Raw genomic sequence first — 22,326 nt, 5'->3', positions numbered from 1 at the left:
ACTAATACCACTAGGAACTAGAGGTGTTGCTGATGTATGGTGGATGTGTGGACCTGCCAGGCGGTTGACCCCATTTTTGAAAGGAAATTGTCGTTGCTCATGTGTTTTGGCCAGTCTGATACCACCGTTGCCTATTATGATAGCTAATCAACTTCTGGGAAGATACACAGGACACAGAGGCTTGGGACCAACCCAGGAGACGGCAGAAACGTGACGCTCCTTGGTCCGAGGGTACAGATAACATGCACACCAACCTGTTGGGGGTCCCAATAGGGGTCCCCCACGAATTCCAGACATTAACCAGGAATGATGGCCTGTGGCATCTGATGCCCATCCTTGGCCCAGCTATTGTTGATGTTAAAACAAAAGGTCTGGATCAATTATAAACACACCCACACAGGACTTACAGGGATGGCTGAACAATTGGATGCTGCCTCACAAACCAGTAGACACAATAGACTAACACTGGACATAAGTCTGGCCAACAAGGGAGGTGTAACAGTGTTGCACGTTTGTTCCTAACAATACTAGTCCGGATGGGAGCATTTCAAAGGCTCTGAGTGGGTTGGCAAGGTTATCAGTGGAGATGAAGGGTCTTGCAGGTGTGGAGGAGAGTGGACTGTTCCCCTGGCTGGGTGGTTGTTTTGGTAAGTACACTGCAATGATGATTACTGGATTTCTGACACTAGTTGTGGTTTTTCATTTCTGTGTTGCCTGTATCATACCTTGTTTGAAGAAGTTTGTTACAGATGTGTAAGGAGCCTCTAGTATGATGCCGTTGCTTGATGCTCCAGTTGGAGAGGCTGATACGAAAACGAGCTTCCGCAGGAGAGTGGGCTGACAGAGGAGGACCCTTGGTTTGGTGTAGTTGATGTTGAATGAATAAAAAGTGATGTTTGTCCTACCTGTTGTGAAGGTTTGAAGTTCCCGGGTGGCGACGAGCCCACCTGGTACAGGTTGCATAGAGGGATGGACCTGAGGGTTTAACATATTCTCGTTTTTTGGTTTACTAATGTGTGGTTGGCCACTCCAGGGGTAGTTATTGGAGTGGTCTCCTTTTTGGTCCTTGCTCATTTACGACTCAACTTACATTGATGCTATTGGTGTCCCTAGGGGGTGCCAGATGAATATAAACTGGCGGACCAAGTGACAGCTGGGTTTGAATCATCATTTGGTTGGTGGTGTACAGTTAATAAAAAATGTGGACAGAATTAACTACATTCATTTTAATGTCCAGAAACTGGGCAATTGGACTCAACAAGGCTTCGAGGCGGTCCATGGACAATTGGCAGCTACGTCCCTGATGGCATTTCAAAATAGAATCGCGGTTGATATGATATTGGCTGAACGGGGGGGGGGTCTGTGCAATGTTTGGTGCACAGTGTTGTACCTTCATTCCCAATAACACAGCTACGGATAGGAGTCTGACTGTAGCATTGGAGGGACTTCGTACCCTTAATGGTAAGATGAAACAGCATTCTGGAGTGGACACTACTATGTGGGACTCATGGATGGATGCCTTTGGTAAATATAAGACGCTGGTTTCCTCTATCCTAGTATCAATTTCTGTTTTTGCGGCCATTCTTGTAATAACTGCAGCCATAGACCCTAATCAGGAAAGGGCCCAAATGTTCCCATTGCTTGAGGATGGGGAAGCTGGACCTGTCTATCTATTTGAGGACTAAGATACTTCTATGTCACGTCTCTTGTGAGACGTGAAGAGAGGGAATTAAAAATTTGTCTCCTGACAAATTTTATCCCTTAGCTTTGTCTTTTTATACTTTTATGTCACGTCTCTTGTGAGACGTGAAGAGAGGGAATCAAAAATTTGTCTTCTGACAAATTTTATCCCTTAGCTTTGTCTTTCCATACTTTTATGTCACGTCTCTTGTGAGACGTGAAGAGAGGGAATCAAAAATTTGTCTCCTGACAAATTTTATCCCTTAGCTTTGTCTTTCCATACTTTTATGTCACGTCTCTTGTGAGACGTGAAGAGAGGGAATCAAAAATTTGTCTTCTGACAAATTTTATCCCTTAGCTTTGTCTTTCCATACTTTTATGTCACGTCTCTTGTGAGACGTGAAGAGAGGGAATCAAAAATTTGTCTTCTGACAAATTTTATCCCTTAGCTTTGTCTTTCCATACTTTTATGTCACGTCTCTTGTGAGACGTGAAGAGAGGGAATCAAAAATTTGTCTTCTGACAAATTTTATCCCTTAGCTTTGTCTTTTTATACTTTTATGTCACGTCTCTTGTGAGACGTGAAGAGAGGGATTTGTAAGAAATTGAAATAGAGACTGGAAACTAGCAATAACTACACTTCAACATAAGCCATATATTATACAAAAACACACATACTCCTCATTTCTCTTGGATATATGCTGGACTTAAGACACCAACTATAGACACACATAATTCCCCTCCCCCATAATAACCACAGACACACCCAACCCATGGTTGGACCTCAGGACAAAGAACTCTCAGGAACCAATGGAACGTGGACACCAGGCCTGATCAGGACTACCCAAGACCCAGATCGACCAACCGGAAGGCCGGACTCGCAGATCTACCTACTTTGCTTGTTGTCTATATAGTACTGAACATTTCTGGAAACTGGCTCTTTCCCGGACGATTCACTAGGAGTCAGACTGGAAGAGCCTTGCTGCAAGATTTTACTAAGATATCTTTACATGTAATTAAACGGCCTTATTATAAAATTATCCACCTCGTCCTATTGTCTCCTCTTGTTCTCCTGTCAACAGTAAACGTTTTATTAACAAAAGTCAATCACCAGCAATCCCATGCCATGATATTAAACACTAGCAGACAGGATACTCCTCAAACTTTTACCTGAATGTGTCCACCACAAGCACAGCTAACAAACAAACCAAGAATAACTATAAAAAGCCATACATCGTTCAGAATTGGTCATAAGCAAATGATGCAGTCTTCCTTTCCATTAACAAAGAAACAACTATGACCCTTCGATCAAAATAAAACCATAATAAACTCATGCATTATGTTTAATCTTCAAGCCAAAAAACTTCCAATGACAATTCAAACATATATATATCCTGTCTAGGATCAGCGTGCCGCTAGCGGCACCCCCCCCCCCTACCCCACTGAAAAACCAGTGCCGCGAAATTCAAAAAAAATCTTTTTTTAAAATATTTAACTTTCACACATTAAAGTCCAATACAGCTAATGAAAGACACAGATCTTGTGAATCCAGTCAACATGTCCGATTTTTAAAATGTTTTACAGGGAAGACACAATATGTAAAGATGTACATCTATTACCTAAAAACACATTAGCATAATCCACCATCTTTTATTTGTCCACCAACACCAGTAGCCATCACCAATTCGGCTAAACTAAGATATTTATAGCCCCTAACCAACAAAAAAACTCATTAGATGACAGTCTGATAACATATTTATGGTATGGGATAGGTTTTGTTAGAAAAAAGTGCATATTTCAGGTAGATGGCATAGGTTACAATTGCACCCACCGTCACAAATGGAATAGAAAAACTACTTAGAGCAACGTGTTTACCTACTTACTAATCATCAAACATTTCGTAAAAATACACAGCATACACGAATCGAAAGACACAGATCCTGTGAATACAGACAATATTTCAGATTTTCTAAGTGTCTTACAGCGAAAACACAATAAATCGTTATATTAGCATAGCACATAGCACATAGCAGCCCAGCATTGATTCTAGCCAAAGTGAGCGATAAAAGTCAACATCGCCAAAAGATATTAATTTTTTCACTAACCTTCTCAGAATTCTTCCGATGACACTCCTGTAACATCATATTACACAATCCATATAGAGTTTGATCGAAAATGTTTATATTTAGCCACCAAAATCATGGTTAGACAATGTGAAATGTAGCTCAGCTGGTCAGAAAATGTCCTTGCGCCACTTAGACAGTGATCTACTCTTATACATAAATACTCATAAACGTGACTAAAAAATATAGGGTGGACAGGGATTGATAGACAATTTAATTCTTAATACAATTGCGGAATTACATTTTTTAATTTATCCTTACTTTTCAATAGTTTGCGCCAAGCGAAGCTACGTCAAAAAACATGGCGTCCTAAGCCACTAAAATGTTTCGACAGAAACACGATTTATCATAATAAAAATGTCCTACTTTGAGCTGTTCTTCCATCAGTATCTTGGGCAAAGGATCCTTTCTTGGGAGTAATCGTCTTTTGGTGGAAAGCTGTCCTCTTGCCATGTGGAAATGCCAACTGCGTTCGTTCGGGATGAACTGAAAAGCGTGCCCAGCTATTCACATCGTTTCAAAAATAAATGTCCCAAAATCGCACTAAACGGATATAAATTGCTATAAAACGCTTTAAATTAACTACCTTATGATGTTTTTAACTCCTATAACGAGTGAAAAGATGACCGGAGAAATATAACAGGCTAAACTAACTCTTGGAACAGGAGAGGGTCGGTGTCCTCCACGCGCGTGACGCACCAAGAAAAGACTTGCAAGCTACAGGGTTTTTTAATTTATAGGGCCTGTGAACGCGCAATCGACCCCATTGGAATCGTCATCACGTAAAGGCATCCAGGGGAAGACGTAAGAAGTGTCCGTATAGTCATAGCAATAACAGTGCCCTTTTAACTGACTTCAGAACAGTGGCCAACATTTCTGAAATCTGACTCCATGTCAGGGAAATTGCTGTAGAATGGGCTCTGTTCCACTTAGAGACAAAATTTCAACTCCTATAGAAACTATAGACTGTTTTCTATCCAATAATAATAATAATAATATGCATATTGTACGATCAAGGATTTTGTGGGAAGCCGTTTCAAAAATTACCCAATTAGCATAAATAGTCTCAACAGCGCCCCCATCCTCAACAGGCTAAATATATATATATTTTTTTATTCAAATATATTTCCCTTCTACAGACGGAGTAAGACAGGAATAGAAGACATCACCATACTACTTTATGCTTTTACATAGTTTCTCACTCACTACTACCACTCTTTAAAAGTTCACAAAGCAGATTGGACATTGTGTCATACCTAGAATAAGTTACAAAAGTGCACTAGAATAAGTGTTGACTTGGTCAATCAAAAATGGCATCTCCTTTGGGTGTAGACAGCCCTGGTTGTTTATTACTTTCTCTCATTGGTGGTTGATCCTCTGTACATCATGTTACATCCTTTCAGAGGTCCAATCAAATGGAGACTCGCTCACTTCAGAGGAGGCACCACATCTTATATTCTAGCATGGTAGTGTCGGTCTCACTGGATAGTTTGATGATTTATCTATGTATAAATGTACATTTTAAAAAGCAAAACATATTACAAAATGTGCAAATTAAACATACATATTCCATGTAGGCTACATACAACTCAGGCATACTTTTCGGTTCCCTAGAAGTTCCTTCAAGACTATCGTGGGAGACAGTGAATTGTAATCAAAATATGGTCACTTAAGCCTGTGGCATGAAACACAACCAAGCGAGAGAAAAAAAAGGAGAGGAAAAAGACTGCTTAGTAGTGACAAAAGCAACCAATGACAAAGGAAAAATCTAAGTTAGAAAGAAAACTCCCACATTTACAGATTGGAAGACGATGTGAGCAGCTTGGGTAATGATGAGACTATGGCATCCTCACCTAGCAAAGAACTTTGAAAGGGTTGCGCTCTCTGCTCAGGCAGTGGCTACTTGAGTTCAGGGATGAGCTGAGACCAGCTGATGTTCCCCATACCCAGATCATCATCCTCCAGACCAGAGAAGCTGATATCCACCAAGATCTTGCTCAGGCTGTCGTTCATGGTGTCCAGGACCAAGCCCTCCGTAAGGGAGCGGTTGGCTGTGGAGGGACCCCCGATCTGGAGCTCTCTGGAACAGCCCTGCAGACGCTCTGGCCCCGGGGAGCAGGTGCCGGTGGGACCAGCCGCAGATGTGGAGCGTGCAGAGGTGAGCAGCTCGCGAGGGGAGTTGAACAAGGGCAGGTCCTTAAAGGGAGTGCTACTGAAGCTGAAGGGGGTGTGGTCATGGCGGTGTGGGGTGAAGCTGGGGCCGGGGGTGCGGATGGGGCTGAAGTCCAGCATGCCGCCTCTCTCCTTGCCCAGCGGGGTCACCCTCCAGGGCTCTAACAGCACAGTGGGTGGCTTGCTGGGGGTGGAGGAGGCTGGGTGGCTGCTCTTGATGGGAGTCTTGAAAGAGAACTCCCTGCAGGGGCTGTCAGGCTCCGGCCGGGGGTCGAGCTCGGCGTCCTGTAAGGCGGAGCCGTCGGAGGCCAGGCCCGAGTCGAAGAAAGTGCTGTCAGGGAAGAGGAGCACGGGCTCCTCGTTGGAAGGCAGGACGAGGCGCTGCTTGCGACGGGAGCTGCTGACTTCCTTCCTGGTGTTGGTCAGAACAGCCCTAGGGGTAACGGAGGTCAGGGGCACACAGACCTGCTCCTCCTTCATCTCCTCAATTGGAGGAGCATACAGGATCACTGTGGAGGCATCACTGTACGTAACCTGCAAACGCAGTAACATGTATTAATTTAATAATTATAGGGAATCAAGTAATCCCCCGCCACTTTACAAAACAAAAAAAGGTATGGTGAGACTTTACCTTGGGAGCTATACGGACCCTCTTGCCCCCTCCCGAGGAGCTAGATTTCTGCTGGGGGGCAGAGAGGGGGAGCCGTGTGGACGAGGACAGGAAGAGTGACTGGGTGAAAGGCAGCTGGATGGGGACCAAGTAGGAGTCTGCACGAGGAAGAAGAGGCTTCATCTTCCTCTCTGAAGATATGGATGGCAAAAAAATAAAATAATTGAGGCAACGGCTACACATCAATAATTTCCAACTCTCAAAGGTTTGGTAATCGTCCAGCTGCTTGTTTCCCCGCACTTACCAGGAACACTGGCAGATGTTTTCTTGATTTCAGGAGCAATTCTCTTTTGTTGCTGCGGGAAACAATTGAGATGTTAACTTATATGAAGACGGCATGAGTTAGACCTGTGTAGGAGAAGTTACTGACTATGTACAGTGGTCCTGTGATGTCTGCCTCTCTCTGCCTACACCTTGCATCTCCCCTGAAATGAATTGTCAGCTTAATGAGCTAAAAAAGAGCAGATGGAAAGCATGTCCTGTCCTCTCTCCAACGGTCCTGTCCTCCCTGACTGACTGCCACAGATGAAAAGGGTAAAACAATCTTACATGTTGGTCACAGACCTGCATGGTCCGAGACGAGATGGAAGTCGGATCAGACTCAGTCTGTGGGGTGGAAAATTGGTCAAAAGGGACAGAGTTATCATAGAGATAATAATCAAAAAGTAGATTTCAAAGTGAAGACAGTTATTTGCAGGCATTTGTCCTTTTGTGGAGTCCCATAGTTGTAATTGGCCAGCGACAAAATATGACTAAGAACAGAAAAGTGGGTAACATGCCAACCTTGTACACCTGGTCAAGAGTAAGGCAGCGATTGGCCTCTGGGCGGATGGTCCAGTAGGAGATCTTGCCATCTTGTGTTGTCTCACGGATGAACATGTCATGCAGGGAGAGATTGTGGCGGATGGAATTCTGGCAGAGGAGCATAGACAATATCAAACTAAGAGGATGTGGCTTATGCCATTGGCAATTATACAAGTTTTTGTTGGGTGCTTAAGGGGTATTTTTCTGCTTCTATTGTAACATGATCTTGTCCTCAACTACTAGAGCGGCACCAATACAATCTTTCTGTGACCAAGGGGTTATTGTGGATGTTTACCTTCCAGCCTGGCTTAGCCACCTTTCGGAAATATGGAAAGTGATCCTCAATCCAAGTATAGATCTCTTTCAATGTCATCCTCCTGCTCTTCTTACTGTTGATGGCAAACTGAATCATTGCCATGTACGAGTAGGGTGGTCTCTCTGACAAGGGGTCTTTGACAACCCTGTGTGCTTCCATTCGCTCACTTTGTGACTGTGTGCAAAACAGAACAAAAGAGAGGTTGGTTTCGTTTGGCCTATTTAGATACTACTCTTTGAAGACTCAACAAATGCAGCAAGCACGCAGAACTAATATCACACTTGAGTGCAACACTTGAAACATTCTAGATAAACATATAACACGGTGTCGGTGACACCCTCCTTGAGCATCACTGTTTACATACGTCCGTTGACAATCACACTGAGATGCTAAAAGAGGAGCCAAACCTGGAGAATCTGTTGGCAAGCATCATGATTCTCTTTATTGGCAGCTTTCTTAGCAGGATCTGGTTCAAGACCATCTGTATTCATCCTCCCAAGCCACTGGATGTTAGTAAGGCTGTCATCTAGAGGACTGCAATCAAGGTCCCTATTCACTGTGAAATAATAAAAACTGTGCGCATCAACAATGTTCATCATCAAACAGTTAAACAACACCGGAAAAGTAGAGTCATTTAACCCAAAATCATGAAAGCATATAAACATACATGGTTTAATTGTAGTCAAAGCCTTAGTATCCTTTAGGCAGTCCATTGTTGTTGCCTTCTCTGGCTGTGTGACAAGAGCCATGCTACTCCTACCAGAGCTGCGACCTCTCATATAGCTAGGTTGACAGAAAGAATCTGCAACATCCTCGATACAGCCACCACCACTTAGAAGGATGAATTTGTTTGGTCCTTGAGAGCCACACTCCTTCCCCTTGGCAGTGAGGGCCCCAATTACACTCTGAAGGTCTGCAGTTTTGGGGATGACAACCACTTGTGTGCCAGGCATAGTGGGATGGTCCATGATACGGATGCCATCAGGAAAACACTGGCCACCTGAGGGTTTGGATGTGGATGCTTCCTTGTGTCGTAGTCCATCCGGCTCATCAACTGCTGGTTCATTTAGCTGAAAAGGAAGCTTCCTCCTCCTAAGGATCAGGGGCCTTCTTGGGCTCTGTCTCATTCTGCTCAGATTACAGAGCTGGCCCTTTGACTTCACTTGATGTCTGAAGAGATAACAGGTAACGTTAAAGTTAGAATGTAACGTTACAGCCAAAACTACATTTTCGCTGGGGCAGAAAAAGCTGGTTAGGTTTGAGCTAGTTGTCTATAATGGCTAAATGATAGGTAAACTGATCTGATGACGAATCAGGTGCTGACAACTTTCTACCTGAGATGATATGCTGCAGCTAAGTAAGCAAGGCTGTCGATGCAAAAGCTGTTAGTTCGAAAATTATCCAAGGTTCTTTTGATGGGCAAATTAAAGTAGCGTTGGTAACAACGCCGAATTAAATGTATATCGGTTATGGATCACATCATGAAGTGATGTTTTCCATATTTGCGCTGACGTTACTCTAGTAACTTGCTAATCTAACTATACTAAAATCTATTTGATTGTATCAATTAAAAATAAAGCAGCCAGGTAATTGTTACAATAGCTAGCTAGCTAGCTAACGATTTTAGAATAGAAATACCAGTCTTTCAAATATCAGCTATGGTTATGACGCAGTCTTCTAGAATATGATGGTGTAAGCTAGTTGCTAATCCACGGGTTTCTAGTTAGCTAGCTAGCTAACATACAAAGAAGGTAGAAACATATTCTCCAAACTAGCTAGTAGTTAGTTCGCTAGCGGTAATAGTTAACGCGTTTAGTTTGCCAGCTAACGTTAGTCCAGTTAATTAGCCAGCTAGCTAGCAACTTTAACCAAGTTGCATATAACAAACCTTCATATTATGGTGATGCAATGCGCTTTTGTTCTGGGTTATTTGACTCCTTAATTAAACAATGACAATAATCGAAAATGAAAGTTGACAGGTAGTTTGTAGATCTCAATCTCCTTTCATTCAGTGTGAAAGGGAATGGGATTTTGAATTTTGGCGCAGTATTTGCGATTCCGGTCATGTGATCTTTGCATATCCAATGGACTGAACCCAGTGGATGTGAAAGCCAATCAGCGTTAACCATCATGTTAACGGCAAGACTTGGAGGACAGCGAAGCAAATGCAAAACGTTTGCATTTTCTGATTCAGACATTATTTCTTCAAAACATTGATAGCTAGCTACTTCTGACATGCAGTTTACACCCAGGTACGTCGTGTGATTATACGAAGGCGTATGTACTCTTCCATGTGTTCATGGAAGGGTACTTCACTCTGTTGTTATTTTTTGTTGTAGCTAACTAGCTACTTAACCCAAAGCAAGCTATAGCGTTATAACGTTTATTATATGCCACATCTGTTTCATACTGCATTCCTTTAAAACGTCACCATATATTTAACCTTCTCTTTATCCCATCAGCTCCTCAGCCATGATCTCTGATGCCCCGTAAAACAAGAAAGAAATCTTTGCCAAACTCACAGAAGCCGTCGTTGTTGTTTTTTGAGCCACCACTTGATGACGCCAGATACCACAATGTGCCTCAAGTGAGCGGCGCACTCAATCCCAAATCATTTCTAGATGAGCAGCGACAGAACAGCTGCACAGCCTGTAGTTCTTGGGTAATCACAGTTTATAACTGTTAATGTGCATGATGCTAATCATGTTTTTAATGTAATTATTTACTATCTTCTGAATGTTGTCCTTTCATACCATAGACTATAAATAATGTATGACAAACATGTTCAAAGATGTCTTGTCTCTCGCTCACTCAATTTCAGGTGAGTCCACAGTTTGATCAGCTACCGCCCCCTGCACCCAGAGGAAGGCGAGGGAGGAAGAAGTGCCTCTCTGCAACAAGCATTCTTGACAAGAGTTCTCACTTATCCAGAAAAGGTAGTGTTTACAAGTTCCAAGCCTTATCCTTTCAGAGAAGGTCAACAGCCCAACCTCTCCATCAAAAGCATGCATGTAGAAAGAAGGCTGTAGAATCTGCTCTTGGGGCCCATGAGGAGCAGCAGGGCTTGCAAGTTCATAAGGTTGGTTCTCTAAGTACAGAGTACCTAAGTAACCAAGATGAAACGGAGACACCAACACAGATAACTTCTCTCAGGAAAGGGACAGCTGAGAGGAGACGGTTGTCAGAGGTAACACCGGAAGATGCAGCATCAACCTCCGGCAGATGTGTGGGGGTCCTTAGAACGTCAGCTGCCAATGTTGCCAGACATGGCAAGAGCCCAGCGTCATGCTCTGCTCGGACTCCTGCCTCAGCAACACACCACACCCCTGGCACGGATAATGTCTTCTCCCCACTTGATGTAGAGACTCCAGCGTTACACCATGATGGAAGTTCCTCCTTTCTTCGCCTCCTGTTGCCTGCGTCACAGCCGATGACCCCGCCACATACTGTGACTTCAGAGATTTTAGCAACAGACACCCCAGAGAGGGACTATGGAGTCAAGGTTACATGGAGGAGGAGGAAAGGGCTGATGAGGTTGCTGAGGGACCGAGGTTATCTTTCAAGTGCAGAGGCACTAATTAGCATCTAATCAACATAACTGTAAATGTTGACATCATTTTACTATCATGTTCTGCAATTAACAATGAATTGTAGTTAACATTGCAGTTAACACCATATTAATAAATTTGTCCACTGATTGAAAGTGATATGTTGCGATAACTATAATATTATTGAGTCCACTCAATTGTTTTGCTGCTCGGGATAACTTGGCATGTTGTCCATGTGCAGTTGGTAGTTCAGCCCATTATGGATGTGGCTCTGTCTAGGTTCTTGTTTTCTTTGTACCCTGGGTCTACATTAAATATTTTTAAAAATTGGTTGTTTTTCAATTTAACATAAATGCATAATGCATTTTTGTGGTTTGAGTGTTACAACACTGGCTAGTAACGTTGGTAAAAATAGAGGGTTCTATTTACTAGCTACATTTGTGGAAACATGGAATGCAGAGGCAAAGAAACCTGTTCAATCACTCAAGTCTATATAACCTGCCATCCAATAGGATAGTCCGTTGTAGTCATGTGCGGTAACTAGGGCTGTGGGGAACAATTTTCCAAGCGTGTCAAGGAAAGTTGTCTGCTGCACGGGGAGGCCACCACCAGCTGGGATCCATAGCAACCGTGGATAAACATGAGTTACTACAGCACAAGGTAAGTAAAAAAAATATATATACGTAGTTCTTTGCCCATGATACTATGTAGAAATGCAGTGTCCAAATTGCATGGGCGAAGCGTGTCTGGTGGGTGGTGCGCGAGACTAGTCTGTCACTTTTTCAGAAGGCACTGTTGCTTGAGAAGACTGATGCTAGTTTGGCTAATGTTAGGCTAGCTAGCTAATGTTTCTTGCTTGCCTGAAGATAACGGAGCACGCTGTGGTAAATCAATCATGGAAGATGATATCAAGCACAAACTAAAATACATATTTTCCACAACTTGAAATGTAGCTAACTATTGTATACAGGAATCAAGCAGAGTTCAACGCTTATCATTAACCATTTGGGAATCGTTTTATCACGAAAAGGAAGCGTGAGTTGGTCAGTGAATTGTAGCTTGGAAAACTCCATCGATTGTTAGCTAGCGTGCTTGTTAACGGTAAAGCAGAAAGCACACAATTCTTCATGGATTGCTCGTAAACTTTTTGATATTTTTTTGTAACAGGAATGGGTTTGAAAATGAGAGAATCTTTTTTATTTTGACTTGCTAGCTAGCTATAACGTAAAATGTCAAAATTGTATGAACATGTATGTTGACAACGAAGCTATAACGACGTTATAAACATCTGGCAAGGCTCAAGCCTTGAATATGTTGGGTTGCTAACGTTACATTATTGCGTCACAAAAGCCATCAGATAGGGAATATATTACACTCGATTTCTCGAGTTACTGTGGCTTTGTCATAGGAGCTTGCGCCATTGTCATTGGAGACGGCACCGCAGAAATGTGGGTAGCTTGCTAAAAAATACAGTATTAGGGCCTATGAGGGGGGCAATCTTGGCAACATCACTTGGCACGGTCACTACCGAAGAAGTCTCCGAAACGGAAGAAGTGACAGGATGAACAACATCAACAAAAGCAGGTGAATCAAGCTAATGTCATAGGCATGATGATATTATGGAATTGTGGCCAACATGGGTACAATCCGATGTTGATTAGGGTGTTGGATGGTTCAGTTCGTGGTTAATGATGTGATAGGCTACATGGAGGCAATAGACAAATGATATGTCAGTCAAGAGTATGATTATTATTTAACACTTCCTGAACCCTTCGGCATAACAGAATCACCTGTCATAAACACAGTCATGACAGTTTGTCATTAAAATGACAACTGACTTTATACTGTTTATGACCATGCTATTATGACAAACACTGTTCTTTTGAGCAGTTTAAGGTGTTATACTAGCTAGCACCCACAAGTGAAATCCACTGCATTGCTTTTGCAATCTCATTTCACCCTGTGAAGTTGAGTTTCATTCAGGGATTCTTACTGCTTATTTCACTAGCAAACGTTTTCCATATGCTGTGCATTCCAGGTCAAAATAATGACACTCCACCCCCATATGATTGTGGATTGGAATGTAGGATGGCTGAATGTTATGTGACTATCTGGAGGCAATAAAGAATTCCACAGTCTTCGGTTTTTAAAGCGTACCCACGAATGTTGCAATACCATTGCACCCACAACAAACAATATTATTGGCTATTCCCTTTGTGACATCAATGCACACTGTTGAAAATGGCTCCGGAAAATTAATAGGCAAACATGTTGACAAGAAATGCAGTATTTCCTCTAGGATTTCCACCGAACATTTTAGAGGCCCTCTTGGACGCTGAGACAAAATGTTGCAGTTTTAAAGCTAATTTCCTGCAATTCTACACATTTTGCCATGGGGCAGAGAGAACATTTTACAGTTTTATAGCTAGTTTCATGCTATTCTAAACATTTTGCCATGGGGATGAGAAAGCATTAGCAGTTTTAAAGTAACTGGCCAGAGAAAATCTCACTTTAAAAAGTTTATATGCTGTTAACTCCCAAATAATGTTGTTGACTCGTCCTATACTTGTATTTGTGGCCAACGCATAAATTACAGCCACATCGACATTTTCCCACCTGGGGCAGAAAAAGATGGTTAGCTATAATGGCTAAATGACTGCTATACTGTTGAGCTGATGACGAATCAGGTGTTGGCAACTTTCTACCCGAGTTGATGGGCTGCAACTAAGCAAGTAAGACTTTCGATGCAACAGCAGTTAAAAAAGTATCCAAGGTTCTTTTGATGAGCAAATTAAAGTAGCGTTAGCTAGCTAGGGTAACCTGTTAACACCAAATAAAATTTATATCGGATATGGATCACATCATGATCTGATGTTTTCCATATTTGTCCTGACGTTACTCTAGGAACTTGCTAATCCTTTCCTACAATTCTACACATTTTGCCATGGGACTGAGAGAAAATGTGCAGTTTTAAAGTAACTGTCCAGTGAAAATCTCACTATTAAAAGTTAATATTCTGTTAACTCTTATCCAAATAATGTTATAGACTCGTTCTATACACATATTTGTGGCCAAAGCATAAATTGGAGAATAAACACTTCAAACTTGCATCTCAAACAGACCGTTTAATAAAAAATGCTTGCTTTTTCCTCATGGAGTATGACGTAATACTCCTAAAGAGGTTGAGCTGGCCAATCAGCAGTCTACTCGTATTAATATTTTTAATGATCGGTATACGCCCACACCATTCTGTTGTTGGGGTACGCCTAAACCATTCCAAGACAGAAAAGCTTTTTTTGGGAAGGAAAGCTATTTTACTCATATTGTAATTCGTTCTAGGTCATATTTCATATTAATCTGGAAAAACTGGACAGCTACTTTTAAGCAAATGTCATGCAATTCTACACATTTTGCCATGGCTTATGCTGTGTTCTTATGCTATCTGAGTGACTCGAACATAACAAAATCAAAAGGGGCCCCATGTGTAACGGGTTTCCTCCTTCTCCTCATCCGAAGAGGAGTAGCAGGGATTTGACCAAAATGCAGCGGGTTGTGAATACATAATGATTTAATAAACTACCTCTTAGCCTCCCCCCAAGAAATTTTTGGGTAGTACTCACTGGCTTTTCGGGCTTCCGTGCTAGACGCGTCCCCTCATAACTCCTGTTCCTCTCTCCGGTTTCCTCCAGCTGTTCCCATGGGCGGTGATTAACTTCAACTTTAGCCCATGGTCCCTTTCCTTCCATGATCTCCTCCCAAGACCAGAAATCCTGCTTTGTGCGCTGTCCGTTAACCCGCTGCTTGATCCGAGTTTGGTGGGTGATTCTGTAACGGGCTTCCTCCTTCTTCTCATCCGAAGAGGAGTAGCAGGGATTTGACCAAAATGCAGCGGGTTGTGAATACATAATGATTTAATAAACAAAAACAGAAGAACACGACAAACACTTGAATAATTACAAAACAAATAAACGAATGTAGACAGACCTGGACACGAACTTACATACAACGTGAAGAACACATGAACCAGGAAAACAGACTACATAAAACGAACGAACTAACAAAAACCGGAACAGTCCCGTGTGGCGTAACATACAGACACTGACACAGGAGACAATCACCCACAAACAAACAGTGAGAACAACCTACCTTAATATGACTCTCAATTAGAGGAAAATGCAAAACACCTGCCTCTAATTAATAGCCATACCAGGCAACCCAAAACCAACATAGAAACAGAAAACATAGACTGCCCACTCAAAACTCACGCCCTGACCAATAAACACAACCAAACAACAGAAAACAGGTCAGGAACGTGACACCATGCCAGTTTTTATTCTGGTGGTTGTTAGCTAGTTCTCAAAGATGATCTTATTTAAAAATATATGCCCTCATTATCTTTTCTGCATTTTTTTTTTATATCTGGTTTAAGTTTCCACTGAAAACGTTTTATGACTACAGGGGAAACACTGACATGACGTGTTGGAGCATGCCTCTCCCTGCCTCCTCTTACACTAGCTTCTCAATCAGTTTCAGAAGGGAAATCAACTCCCCCTATGGTCCCCCAGCACTCCTATTGATGTCTGTTTGATGTCAGTGCATTAGGACTGTGCTGACCAGAGGTGCCCTGAGAGCAGAGCATGGTGCTGTATGCGTAGGAGGTTACTGTAAGCTCTGCAGAAAAAGTGTGAAATCCATTCCTCAATTTTTACCCTGAGAGGAGAAAATAATCAGAAGGCAGTTACCACCCGTTCCTGTTCTAATGCTGCAATGTGGACTGATTATTTGATGTAATCTGCTTGTGTAGTCTTTCAGAGGATATATGTAGAGGATTAGTGTAAAGAACAGACATGTAGCCTGGGCAGGGTTTCCGTTTGGAAAATTTGGCGCCAGCCACAGTGACCGACAAGATTTTAATTTCCCGGATGTTTGACAAATATACCGGACATCCATATGCATTGGACGCGTAACATAAGGTGTCGTCTCATGGTGCTCAAAAGCACAGAATAGAAATGATCCTGTAAAGTTTTAATAAAATAAAGTACAATGATGTTCATATATCAACATGACAGGTTGAAAAGCAAAACATTGCCCAATGCGTCTTCATCCCTGCAATAAATCGTAAATGAATATCATTTAAAAAAAAAAAAAAACATTTAGCCTAGAAGAACAAGTCGCCTACACAGTAATAAAACACAACTTCAAAATGTAATATTTGTATAATATAATTTGCAAATGACCTGTCCTATAGCCTATTTGTATGAACATTTTAATTAATAAATAAAAAACCACAGCTGGTTTCAAATACAATCTAGGCCTCTCTAATTTAATTTAGTCTAGGCATAAAGATTTTAATTAGGCCTAATAAATAACAAAACATGGCTATCTATGAACTCCACGGCCAGCCCGCCTCGCTCCCAATTCCAGCTGCGATTCAGCACCACAGCAGTGGAAAGAGGCCATTCCAGGTGTCCACAAAATGAAGAAATTATCAAACTGATGTTGGACAATCAAATTTCATATGTAAATGTGAAAAAATGGTTACAGCTGGTTCAATAATAGAAAGCTTATTTTACAATACTCCTGTGAAACGAGGCCCGCACCATGCTATTATAAAAGCTCTTGTTTCCAAAGCTCAATGTTTAGTTTTTAAGTGCCACTGAATAAGCTCAACTGAAATGCACCAATAGTGCACGATACACATCATTACTCTACTCTGGTCTATCAATCCATTCCAAATCTATATAGGCCTGGCCTACTATACATGGTGATCTTGCCTAGGGCGGCAGCAGAACTGCTAGGACTGGGCCTGTCAAACATAATAATTTGCCTGTAATTTACTTGCGTTTTGCGGTGGACATTGGCCTGCTCAAAGTGAGCTGCTGCTGCTGTTGGGAAGTCAAAACTGTCCAAATCCTTGGAGCAGCTTAATGCACATCAACCTCGTTACTTTGTCCTCAAGAAGGCGCGATCTTGAGGCCGTATTTACTCTGATTTGGAGAAAGAATCCCCTCTCGATGGGCACACTGGAAACAGGGATCATCAACACAATCTTTGCCAATTTTGCCCAGTCAGGGTACATTTAGCTGAAATCCCTTGTGAGGACCTCGCATCTTTTTGCGTGAGTAAAAATAGAAACGCCACCGACACTAATTTCCAAGCTGCTTGAGGATTTATTAACCTAATGAAATGTATTTGCCTATGAAGTTGGAGCACATCGACTGGTATCTTCATCAATAAATAAAAAGCTTTATTTTGCAATAGATTATTAGATTTTTTTTTTCAGGACAATTTGTTCGGTCACAATTTTATTTAGCGTCTTTTATTTTATTTTGGCCCGAACGCTGTCATTTACCGGCTAACGGAAACCTAGAGCCTGGGTTTGGCAGGCAAAAACAACACACCAGGCCTGGTTCGCCACCACGTCCAAGCCCTCCAACCAGCCAGACACTATTTGTTTGTGTCCAGCTGTCATGCATGCAGATGGCACAGCTGCAAGGTCTGTTCAGAGAGGAAACATGGGAGTTTTAAATCCTGGCATGTAAAACATCTAACCTATCTCTCAAGCCCTTTCCAGTATCCTATCCTTCTCTCTTTCTCCGTAAGGGCTCTCTTCTCTCTGCTGTGCGTTTCATGCTTGAGTGACTCAATTGGCAGAGGATGCGAGTGTCTGTTTTAAGAGCTGAACAGAGAGGTAGAAAGTGACCTTAACACAGCAGTATCTCAGGCTGATACCATAAACCTGAGAGTAGAGGGGAAAATGCATCAGATGAAACTACTGATCAAGCGCATGGATGGACAAATGAAAATCGGGGTGTCTGTAAGGTATAGTGCACACGATTATCATGGTCAGTGACCTAAGATAATCATGCACTCACAGTCTCACTCAGAATCAGTTACCATTCAGTCTGCTGTCGGAAAATTGGTCCTGGTTTAATTCAATGTATCTTCAGCTTAAATCAGCTTTTGCAGGAATTCCCTTTCCATAAAGGTGTGGTTGTTGTATCCCTATTTCACAATGGCTCAGCAGACCTATAACAAACCAGCTGGACCTCAAGTATCTAACTGTACAAGACCTGTGGGTGAGAAAATGGGTCAGAAGGGTAGAAAATGGTTTGCAATTTACTTCCTATTTTCCAGCACATTCCGAACACATGCCTCCGCAGTGGCTTGGACAATCCATCCAGTTGAGTCAGGGACTGACAGACAGAGGGAAAACATCTGGTATTTGCAATAGGTAGGCTGGTTCTCAACTGAATCATGTAGGCTACTCCATTTTAGCCTACCTAATCTTCCGTGGGCAGATTCTGTGTGTAGACCGAAGAACCTGCCGGGACTCAATGGGATGCATGAGATAGCGAGCTTCTGTAGTTTCAGTCTTTGGGTTTTCTTTATTGTTATATGGACGTAAGGCGGTGTTTCGAGTGCTTACCAGTTGACACTTAACTCTTGTTTCCATCATTTGTTTTGACAGTGTTTAATTACTCTCAGGTGAATCATTCCCCAGATTGCCCTCAGCTGAGGAGAATGCCATTTTCCCTTCACAGGCACGCGCACGCAAACACACGTACACAAACAGAAGACGATATGACTTAAAGATCCTGTGGTCTCCTAGCAACAGGATCAAGGTCCCCCACTTCTTGCAAGTTTTAGGAATAAGAGGGTTGTTTGTTTATACTTACGTTAATTGGGAGTAACTGTGATTATCATCCAGAAACAGCTTTACTTACACAGATTCAAGGACCATATAAGGAAAGCCTATGTAGAAAGGCAGAAAACCAGAATAATGTGGTTTCACATTGACAAGAAACAGTTTGGTTCATTTTGCTATGACTAAACAAATTCCATGTTCTGGCATTTTCTGTCAAAATAAAAGTGTTGGAATATTTTAACTTAAGATACTAGGCCTAGGCTAAAGCCCACAAAGCGTAAACCAATTGGTGTTAAATTCAGTTTTTTAGTCAATGGTCTGCGGTTTTGGTATGTGAAATATCTCCCTCTGAGTCAGAGGAAATGGCGTCTGTGGAGTTCTGCAGAAAGCATTTTTATCTATTCCGATACAGTCATGTCCAGCTTTAGCACGTGGCCTATCAGTCTATATATCTGATACATCTTATAAACTGAGGAAAGACAGACATATAACTAAGTCAGAGGACCAAGTTTAGGGATTTTATGCCCGGTATTTTGTCTTGGCATGAACTCACGCCACATTTAGACTCCCCTAACAAATCCCTGTTCGTTCACTGTGTTGTGTTCAGAGGCTAGCCTCAAGTGTGGCGTCATGGCAACTGCTGCTACCCAGAGACCTCACCCTCAGCTGCTTGGCGCTGTCACTCCCTGGGATGGGACTCCCTCCAGGCTGCAGGGTAGCAGGGTTGTAGTTGGAGCTTCAGGTAGACCTTCAGACTGACTCTGGACCAGGTTGGGAGTACCATACATTACCGGAGCTGCTGCTGGACTGACTATCACACATCTAGACTGGCTGATACAGCATCATGGACAGTGTAAAGAGTGGTGTCTCCCAGCCTGTCTACAGCCGCTGGTCCTACAGGTATTCAGCAGGCCTACGTAGGCACACGCTCGCACGTAGACATTATCATATTGTGTACACACACACACACACTGTGTGCTTGATTTCTCATAAATGTGTACTGTAATATGAAAGAGGAACTGAGAGTCCTGTGAGTCAGGTGTTAGTTGTGCCTGTGACAGACAGATACGCTTTGAGCATCTCCTCTTGTTCCCACTGCTCCTACCTCTTACCCACACCTCTGTTCTCCTTGGGCTGAATGGCTTACCTGCTGTTAAAGGGAAACCACTGTTTTCATTAGTCCACTGTTGATACAGCCCCAAAATGTTTTGTATGTCAGCAGTCAAGTTTGAAAGATATTGGAATTTCAAGAAGCAAAGTGTCACCGGCCAAATACAGTGTCAACAGGGCTAATAAAAAAAAAGGTCTCTAAGTGTCTCTCCCACGCTCATGTTTCGTCTGCTGCATCGTCGTTACTTATTCAGAGCTCCACCACTTGTACTGTAACTAGTTTCTTTTTAACATGTTATATTGTGAGGTTTTGTTTTACAGCTGTTTGTTCTAAGGACGTGCTAAGAATAATATTTGACCAAGTAGCTGACATGAAAGAATTTGATTGAAGTTGCTTGTTTTGAAAAGACTGTCGTTTAGCTTGTATGAGTCCTATAATATCCTAGGCCTAGTTAAACAGAGTTGTTCATGCTCTACACCTCACCATGCGTTGATCATTTATACAGCTGGTGTCTTTTCGTCTGGCTTCCTTAACCTGTCTAGGATCAGCGTGGCGCTAGCGGCACCCCCCCCCCCCCCCCCCACTGAAAAACCAGTGCCGCGAAATTCAAAAAATATATATTTTTAAAATATTTAACTTTCACACATTAAAGTCCAATACAGCTAATGAAAGACACAGATCTTGTGAATCCAGTCAACATTTCCGATTTTTAAAATGTTTTACAGGGAAGACACAATATGTAAAGATGTACATCTATTACCTAAAAACACATTAGCATATTCCACCATCTTTTATTTGTCCACCAACACCAGTAGCCATCACCAATTCGGCTAAACTAAGATATTTATAGCCCCTAACCAACAAAAAAACTCATTAGATGACAGTCTGATAACATATTTATGGTATGGGATAGGTTTTGTTAGAAAAAAGTGCATATTTCAGGTAGATGGCATAGTTTACAATTGCACCCACCATCACAAATGGACTAGAATAATTACAATGAGCAACGTGTTTACCTAACTACTAATCATCAAACATTTCGTAAAAATACACAGCATACACGAATCGAAAGACACAGATCCTGTGAATACAGACAATATTTCAGATTTTCTAAGTGTCTTACAGCGAAAACACAATAAATCGTTATATTAGCTTAGCACATAGCAATTAGCAGCCCAGCATTGATTCTAGCCAAAGTGAGCGATAAAAGTCAACATCGCCAAAAGATATTAATTTTTTCACTAACCTTCTCAGAATTCTTCCGATGACACTCCTGTAACATCATATTACACATTCCATATAGAGTTTGATCGCAAATGTTTATATTTAGCCACCAAAATCATGGTTAGACAATGTGAAATGTAGACAAGCTGGTAAAGAAAATGTCCTTGCGCCACTTAGACAGTGATCTACTCTTATACATAAATACTCATAAACGTGACTAAAAAATATAGGGTGGACAGGGATTGATAGACAATTTAATTCTTAATACAATTGCGTTATTACATTTTTTAATTTATCCTTACTTTTCAATACAGTTTGCGCCTAGCGAAGCTACGTCATAAAACATGGCGTTCTAAGCCACTAAAATGTTTCGACAGAAACACGATTTATCATAATAAAAATGTCCTACCTTGAGCTGTTCTTCCATCAGTATCTTGGGCAAAGGATCCTTTCTTGGGAGAAATCGTCTTTTGGTGGAAAGCTGTCCTCTTGCCATGTGGAAATGTCAACTGCGTTCGGGATGAACTGAAAAGCGTGCCCAACTTTTCACATCGTTGCAAAAATAAATGTCCCAAAATCGCACTAAACGGATATAAATTGCTATAAAACGCTTTAAATTAACTACCTTATGATGTTTTTAACTCCTATAACGAGTGAAAAGATGACCGGAGAAATATAACAGGCTAAACTAACGCTTGGAACAGGTGCGCGCCGGGGTCCTCTAGGCTCATGACGCAGCTCCCAAAGAATGACTAGCTTCAGGGTTTTTTGATTTGTAGGGCCTGTGAACGCGCAATCGACACCGTTGGAATCGTCATCACGTAAAGGCATCCAGGGGAAGACGTAAGAAGTGTCCGTATAGTCATAGCAACGACAGTGCCCTTTTAAATGACTTCAGAAGAGTGGCCAACATTTCTCAAATCTGACTCCATGTCAGGGAAATTGCTGTAGAATGGGCTCTGTTCCACTTAGAGACAAAATTTAAACTCCTATAGAAACTATAGACTGTTTTCTATCCAATAATAATAAT

At 41.9% G+C, this 22,326-nt stretch overlaps 3 protein-coding genes across 6 annotated transcripts in view; 2 read left to right on the top strand and 1 right to left on the bottom strand.

Annotated features, from left to right (window-relative positions):
- Window positions 1-4,899: 4,899 nt before the first annotated feature.
- Window positions 4,900-9,816, bottom strand: LOC129865085 (forkhead box protein M1-like). 2 transcript variants are annotated; one of them, XM_055937558.1, is made up of 9 exons: window positions 9,654-9,816; window positions 8,433-8,935; window positions 8,173-8,321; window positions 7,745-7,939; window positions 7,429-7,557; window positions 7,195-7,251; window positions 6,890-6,941; window positions 6,607-6,776; window positions 4,900-6,509 (listed from the first exon to the last, which is right to left on the bottom strand). In XM_055937558.1, the coding sequence occupies exons 2-9, from the start codon at window positions 8,890-8,892 to the stop codon at window positions 5,703-5,705; spliced, it is 2,019 nt and encodes a 672-aa protein (XP_055793533.1). In that variant the 5' UTR covers window positions 8,893-8,935; window positions 9,654-9,816; the 3' UTR covers window positions 4,900-5,702. The 2 variants fall into 2 exon arrangements, with proteins under 2 accessions (XP_055793533.1, XP_055793534.1); XM_055937559.1 differs by having other exon boundaries at window positions 7,210-7,251.
- rhno1 (RAD9-HUS1-RAD1 interacting nuclear orphan 1) lies at window positions 8,850-11,641 on the top strand. 2 transcript variants are annotated; one of them, XM_055937561.1, is made up of 3 exons: window positions 8,850-8,950; window positions 10,228-10,427; window positions 10,587-11,641. In XM_055937561.1, exons 2-3 carry the CDS (start codon window positions 10,248-10,250, stop codon window positions 11,352-11,354), a joined length of 948 nt encoding a protein of 315 aa, XP_055793536.1. In that variant the 5' UTR covers window positions 8,850-8,950; window positions 10,228-10,247; the 3' UTR covers window positions 11,355-11,641. The 2 variants fall into 2 exon arrangements, with proteins under 2 accessions (XP_055793536.1, XP_055793535.1); XM_055937560.1 differs by lacking the exon at window positions 8,850-8,950 and adding an exon at window positions 9,874-10,017.
- A 195-nt stretch (window positions 11,642-11,836) lies between these two features.
- Window positions 11,837-22,326, top strand: part of LOC129865084 (tubby-related protein 3-like) — a 37,965-nt gene continuing 27,475 nt past the window's right edge. The window contains exon 1 of one of the 2 annotated variants that reach the window (XM_055937554.1): window positions 11,837-11,973. In XM_055937554.1, the coding sequence (XP_055793529.1) occupies window positions 11,954-11,973 (20 nt within the window). In that variant the 5' untranslated portion in view covers window positions 11,837-11,953. Of the gene's footprint in view, window positions 11,974-12,095; window positions 12,898-22,326 lie in introns of those variants that run through there. The other variant, XM_055937553.1, reaches the window with a different exon arrangement.

The sequence above is a fragment of the Salvelinus fontinalis genome, chromosome 11 (assembly GCF_029448725.1).
Source record: "Salvelinus fontinalis isolate EN_2023a chromosome 11, ASM2944872v1, whole genome shotgun sequence".
Lineage (NCBI taxonomy): Eukaryota > Metazoa > Chordata > Actinopteri > Salmoniformes > Salmonidae > Salvelinus > Salvelinus fontinalis.
This window is presented reverse-complemented; position numbering and strand designations above follow the sequence as displayed.